This window comes from Oncorhynchus keta, chromosome 37 (genome assembly GCF_023373465.1).
Source record: "Oncorhynchus keta strain PuntledgeMale-10-30-2019 chromosome 37, Oket_V2, whole genome shotgun sequence".
Lineage (NCBI taxonomy): Eukaryota > Metazoa > Chordata > Actinopteri > Salmoniformes > Salmonidae > Oncorhynchus > Oncorhynchus keta.
The window spans coordinates 16,015,575-16,022,482 of record NC_068457.1 but is presented as its reverse complement, the minus strand read 5'-3'; the positions used below and the strand labels follow the sequence as shown (position 1 = coordinate 16,022,482).

Sequence of the window (6,908 nt, the reverse complement as noted above, 5' to 3'; positions counted from 1 at the left end):
GTAATGTATTGTTGTAATTATTAAAGGAAGACAAAATCTAAATACACATAAATATTGCTGTTTCAGTTTATAGTTTTTTTTTTAAAGTCTGTGTCAACACCCATTTTTCAGTTCCAAATGTAGCCTCTGAAATCCCCAGAGAAAACCAGTGCCATGTTGTCTGTCCCGCCCACAGAGTCAGAATGAGATGGATTCTCCGGAATGTGTCTGTTTCCCAGGGTAACACATAGCAAAGACTGCTGTCTTGCGCTCAAGACCGGAAGGTTGCAAGTTCAAACTCCCGAGCTGACAAGGTACAAATCTGTACAGGCACTGTTCCTATGCCGTCATTGAAAATAAGAATTTGTTCTTAACTGACTTGCCTAGTTAAATAAAGGTAAAGAAAAAAATTACATTAGGTAATGCAACTGATCTCAGCAACGGATTATTCCAGGATGTACAGTGCCTTCGGAGAGTATTCAGACGCCTTGAGTTTTTCCACATTTTGTTAGGTTACAGCCTTGTTCTAAAATTGATTTAAAAAAACAGTTTTCCTCATCAATCTACACACAATACCCCATAATGACAAAGAAAAAAAATGTTTTTTAGGCTCTGTCTGGGCCACTTAAGGACATTCGGAGACTTGTCCCGAAGCCACTCCTGCGTTGTCTTGGCTGTGTGCTTAGGGTTGTTGTCCTGTTGGAAGGAGAACCTTCGCCCCCCAGTCTGAGGTCCTGAGCACTCTGGAGCAGGTTTTCATCAAGGATCTCTCTGTGCTTTGCTCTGTTCATCATTCCCTCGATCCTGACTGGTCACGCAGTCCATGCCGCTGAAAAACACCCCCACAGCATGATGCTGTCACCACCATGCTTCACCGTAGGGATTCTGCCAGGTTTCCTCCAGATGTGATGCTTGGCATTCAGGCCAAAGAGTTGAATCTTGATTTCATCAGACCAGAGAATCTTGTTCCTCATGGTCTGAGAGGCTTTAGGTGCATTTTGGCAAACTTCCAAGTGGGCTGTCATGTGCCTTTTACTTTGGAGTGTCTTCTGTCTGGCCACTCTACCATAAAGGCATGATTGGTGGAGAGCTGCAGAGATGGTTGTCCTTCTGGAAGGTTCTTCCATCACCACAGAGGAACTCTGGACCTCTGTTAGTGACCATTGGTTTCTTGGTCACCTCCCTGACCAAGGCCCTTCTCCACGATTGCTCAATTTGTCCAGGCGGCCAGCTCTAGGAAGAGTCTTGGTGGTTCCAAACTTCTTCCATTTAAGAATGATGGAGGCCACTGTGTTCTTGGGGACCTTCAATGCTGCAAAATTTGTTTGGTACCCTTCCTCAGATCTGTGCCTCAACATAATCCTGTCTCGGAGCTCTACTGACAATTCCTTCAACCTCATGGCTTGGTTTTTGCTCTGACATGCAGTCAACTGTGGGACCTTATATAGACAGGTGTGTGCCTTTCCAAATCATGTCCAGTCAATTGAATTTACCAGAGGTGGACTCCATTCAAGTTGTAGAAACATCTCAAGGATGATCAATGGAAACATGAGTCTCATAGCAAAGGGTCTGAATACTTATGTAAATAAGGTATTTCAGTTTATGTTTAATGCATTTTCAAACATGTCTGTTTTTGCTTTGTCATTATGGGGTATTGTGTGTGTAGATTGCTGAGTTTTTAAAATGTATTAATCCATTTTTGAATAAGGCTGAATAAGGTATGTGGGAAAAGTCAAGGGGTCTGAATACTTTCTGAAGGCACTGTATGTATTGTTATTTAGTATAAAGTCAGTTATAGCTAATACTATTCTGATCTTGTTCATACCTTCAAAAGTAGTGATTGTAGTGAATTGAGAAATATTCAGAAAATACATTAGGAACAAGGTCATGGTTTTAAACTGACTGTCAAATCATAGTCTTTCGATGTCAGTCCCATGCTATACCTCTATACCTGGATAGTTGACAACAGATTGAATCATGTCTAAATTATGGCTTAATGAGGAGTTAAGTAACAACATTGAAATAATCATTATTACATGAATTCAAATATTATTACAATTACCGGTACATAATACAAATACGAAAAAATGATACTAGGTTGTACGGTTTGACTCAATGGAACTTGATAACAAAACCAAAATTCCCTTGCTTACTGTGTTTGCCTATGGGGGGTTATTGTTTATTGCCCATTTGTGCTGTTGCTGAGCAACTATTGCTAGGTAATCATGGAAATTATTCTCAAGAGTTCAACAGACATAATAACCTACTATAATGACATAATTTGAGTAGTTAATTGAGCACATAAGTTCAGCCTACTGCATGATTTGAGCCAGTCAACAAGCACTCATAGAACATGTTTATTGAAAAAGCTCATTGAAATCAGCCAGAAGTGCTACCCAGACTGTTCGTGTGCCTCCCCACCTCTAGGTGGAGCCACTGACCTTGTTTTGCAGGCAGTCCTCTCTTTGGTGGCAGGCAGGTTAGGGTGTAAGTTGGTCCTCTCTTCCCACCTCACAAAAGATGTGTATGGATTAAAGCGCAGGGATATGAAGGCAGTTCATCGATACTATGCATATACTGTAGTACTGTACAGTATAATACGTGTATTACATGGCTTCTGATCATGGTGTTTATTTCTGATGCAGGGAAGGAGGGAAGGAAAGGGGTTGGGAAGGGTATGCCTGCTCGCAACAAGGTATTGTGGGTAGGCAGTTGGGAAACACTACTGATCAATCAAAAGCGGGGGAGCTGTGATGTAAGGTTGCCAAGCAACAGCAGGGGAGAATCTGGCGGCAGGTTCAGCAAAGTGTTTTGAGGCAGTAAGGGCGGCGGTAATCTCAATCTCTCTCCTTCTGTATACAGCTCGTATACAGTATGTCTCCCAGCTGCCTATTGACCAGTCAACATGCTAACAATAGATTGCATGACGCAACAGTTCCATCTGACTGAAAATATTCTGTGTACAAAGAATGTGTTCCAAAATCGGTTTTATTTTTGAAATCTTGATTTTGTGTTTTGTGGTCACATCTTTGGTTCGAACAAAAATGTCACTTGTCACACATTTGCAAATGTATACATTTCAGTGTAACATGAAGTTCAACCACATGGATGACCCCTTCAAACCAGACATCCAGCAATTGTCATACCTTTCTCTCTTAAGCTATGCTCTATCAGAAAGTAACAGGTGTGTAAAAACAAATATGTTCTTTATTCTATAGAATGTTTCCATCCATGTTAGCAGATGAGTTGATACTAGTCCTGACCTGCATGCCCTTCACTAACACACTACTTGAAGGGAAAATGGCTGCCAATTGCTTTATGGTTCATATCTACAGAAATGTGGACCATACAAGTGTTTCATGTGTCAATATGTGCAGAATGTAAAACAAGTTGTAGAAAAAAGGCAACCTAAACCTTACTTCAAAAAGCAACAGTAGCTACAGTAGAAGCACTATTTATGATACTTGTAATACAAGTCAACTGTAGACCCCCAGTCACACACACGCTCACATAATACCCTTTGGGGGTGGCCATTAAAAGCTAAACAAGTGCTCTTACATCAAATGGAAGTGTTATGCATACTGCGGGTCTATATAGTACACCATACTATTTATAAATCGAACCAAATCACTATGTTGAAAGAATCAGGCTTTGAATTACAGTCATTAATGAACTATGAGTACAGTGTGCAGCACAGACGAGTGCTAAACTCAATGCCAGGTGTCATATGCACATATTATAATGGATTTAGACACCGTTGAAAAAGACCACAATGTGTTCCCTTTATTATATTTTTGTTAGTCACCTTTCTTTCGACAGAAACAAGGAGTGGAGAGAGAGAGAGAGAGAGAGAGAGAGAGAGAGAGAGAGAGAGAGAGAGAGAGAGAGAGAGAGAGAGAGAGAGAGAGAGACAGAGAGAGAGAGAGACACAGAGAGAGAGAGAGACACACAGAGAGACACAGAGAGAGAGACACAGAGAGAGACACACAGAGAGAGAGAGAGAGAGAGAGAGAGAGAGAGAGAGACACAGAGAGAGAGAGAGAGAGAGAGAGAGAGAGAGAGAGAGAGAGACACAGAGAGAGAGACACAGAGAGAGAGAGAGAGAGAGAGAGAGAGAGAGAGAGAGAGAGAGAGAGAGAGAGAGAGAGAGAGAGAGAGAGAGAGAGAGAGAGAGAGAGAGAGATTAAAATACGTCTGTCAGACACATTGCTTTGTGACAATGAAGGTCTACGAAGATGAAGAAGATCTCATTGAATCCCTCCCAATGGATCTGTTGACATACATTCAGGATCTCTGTGTCCATGGGCGTGTTCATAGAAACAGCGTGGGAAGAACAACAGCAAATCATATAGAGGTACAAGATATATCTTTGCCAAGTGTCACGGATGATAGGTTGTGGAATTAAGCGTGTGCATAATGTAATGTTCACATGATAAATAACCTTGCCTGAGATCTGAAGACCTGGGTTAGCTCCCAGAGCTAAGTCCCAGACCTTACCTCAGCGGGCGAGCACAGTCGTGTGGTGTGCAGGTGACCCGGTTAGTTACATATACAGTATCTATGCTTATTCCCAGAGGGATACACGAAAACTGCGGCCTGAGCACAAAGAGTTCTGGGAGTAACAAAACGCATGTGGTGTTAGTATTGGAACATGGATTTGTTAAGTAGCTGAGTTTTGCTGTACATGGTGTTCTTAAAACCGTGAAAAGAAGTGGACACATTCTCACAATTATACGATAAAACATTCCTTACCATTAAAAAAAAGAAGTTATACAAAAATGCAAGAACCTTAAGTAACACGGCGACCGTTATTCAAGACACTGGATGTATGATGGTAGCAGCAGCACTAGCTACAGAAAACTTCACAGTATACACAGGTGTGTCAGATAGTAACACTCAACAGAAAATCACAAGCGGTTTCGCAGCGGCTTTTTGAGTCGCCGTCTTTCACTTACTCCTGGCAGTGATACATAACAATAATCTTCCCCTGCCTTGTTACTATGTAACCCCCTGGAACAGTCCCCTTAAATGGCTCCAAACCTGCTCTCTGGCCTCAGCCTTAGCTAGCTACATATCAGTTTGGCCTAGCACCCAACACCACCACACACCCTACACCAACACATTAGCATTTAGCATTTAGCATACATCGATAATCCAAAACTGTTAACAAGTTTCCCTTCAAAGCAAACGTCTCAGTACTCATCATTTCTCCTCTTGTTCACTTGTTTATTTTGCTCTCTTAGATCTTTCTCTCTGTCCTCTTTCTCCCTCTGTTCTTTCTCATATTTGTCCTTTTCCGACTTTGTGGCACTGTTGTACGAAGGCAGCGAGGCGGTGGAGGACGTCATGTCCATTTTCTCTGTGGAGGTGGAGTTGTCCGCAAACTTCCCTATCACCAGCACCTCCTTGTCCTCCAGCTCGCACATCACGCTGCCTTTAGGCTGCTCCTTGTAGAGCTCTGCTGCTTTCTTCAGGGCGAGTCGGGCCAGGTAGCGCCTAAAGGACCTCTGGATCACCACGGCAGACATGTCTTCCTGCTTACGCCGCAAGGTACTGGTGATGGGTTCGTAGGAGACTTTGGAGGGGTTGGAGGCCATGAAGCGCTCCTCCATCTGGCCCCGGAGGAGGTCCAAGCCTTCACCCTCTCCCAGGACACGCTTGGTGAAGGCAAACAGGATGTCAAGGCAGTGGATGCGCTCCCCGCTGACCATGGGCAGATCCATTTTGATCAGCTGGATGTGGTTGGGCTTGGCCATTCGCAGCGGTGGGTCCAAAGCGTCTGCAAAGTCCGACAGCTTGTCGTACTCCACGAACTGAGTGGCGTCCGGGTCGAAGCGCTCCCACACCTCGTAGAACATCTCAAAGTCGTCCTCGCTCAGCGGCTCGGCCGACTCCTCGGTGGCCACGCTGAAGTTCTCCAGGATGACGGCGATGTACATGTTGACCACGATGAGGAAACAGATGATGATGTAGCTGACGAAAAAGAACATGGCCACTGGCGGGTTGCCGCAGTTTCCCCGGTACAAGGTGCCCGGGTGCTCCATCTGGCTGTCACAGTCGGGCTCCTTCTTGTTGAGGATGGGCGCCAGGAGGCCGTCCCAGCCCGCCGACGTGGTGATCTGGAACAGGCAGAGCATGCTGTTGCCGAACGTCTCGAAGTTGAACATGTCGTCGATTCCTGCCTCGTGCTTGACGTAGGCGAAGTTGGACATGCCGAAGATGGCGTAGATGAACATGACCAGGAAGAGCAGGAGGCCAATGTTAAACAGGGCAGGAAGTGACATCATCAAGGCGAACAAAAGCGTCCGGATGCCCTTGGCGCCCTTGATGAGACGGAGGATGCGGCCGATTCTGGCAAGTCGGATGACTCGGAATAACGTTGGGGAAACAAAGTACTTCTCAATCAATTCTGATAAAAACATACCTGTAAGGACAGAGACAAAAACCACACCAATTTAACACATACAATTTCTTAGTTACAACTCCAAACATTCTGAATGCTACATGTTGATTCAAACAACTACAAAGGGTCGGGGTTCTTACCTACGATTGAAAGGATGACAACGACAAAGTCAAACACGTTCCAGCCAATGGTGAAGTAGTAATGGCGGAGGGATATCATTTTGAGCGTACACTCCCCAGTGAAGAGCACTATAAAGACAAAGTTAATCCAGTGGAGGATTTTTTCCCTCTCTGGTGTCTGGTCATCCTCTTCCACCATCATAGTGACCATGTTGAGGCAGATGAGGATCATGATGACAATGTCAAAAGCCTGCTTCGTTACGAAGTCAAACACACAGCCTTGGAATGCATTCTAGAACGGAAAGACGAAGGGAAGGGAGAGAGAGAAACAGATGTAGAGAGCGATAGAAATATATATATTTTTAATGATCATTATAGTGAGAATTCAAACTAAATATTGATTTACA

The 6,908-nt window shown here is 44.0% G+C and overlaps 1 protein-coding gene across 5 annotated transcripts in view; it reads right to left on the bottom strand.

The window, feature by feature from the left end:
* Positions 1-2,949: 2,949 nt before the first annotated feature.
* The window catches only part of LOC118374186 (sodium channel protein type 2 subunit alpha-like), a 42,575-nt gene continuing 38,616 nt past the window's right edge, over positions 2,950-6,908 (bottom strand). For all 5 annotated transcript variants that reach the window (XM_052499260.1, XM_052499259.1, XM_052499262.1 and 2 more), the window contains 2 exons: positions 6,523-6,793; positions 2,950-6,403 (listed from right to left, as the gene is read on the bottom strand). In XM_052499260.1, the coding sequence (XP_052355220.1) occupies positions 5,172-6,403; positions 6,523-6,793 (1,503 nt within the window). In that variant the 3' untranslated portion in view covers positions 2,950-5,171. The remainder of the gene's footprint in view (positions 6,404-6,522; positions 6,794-6,908) is intronic.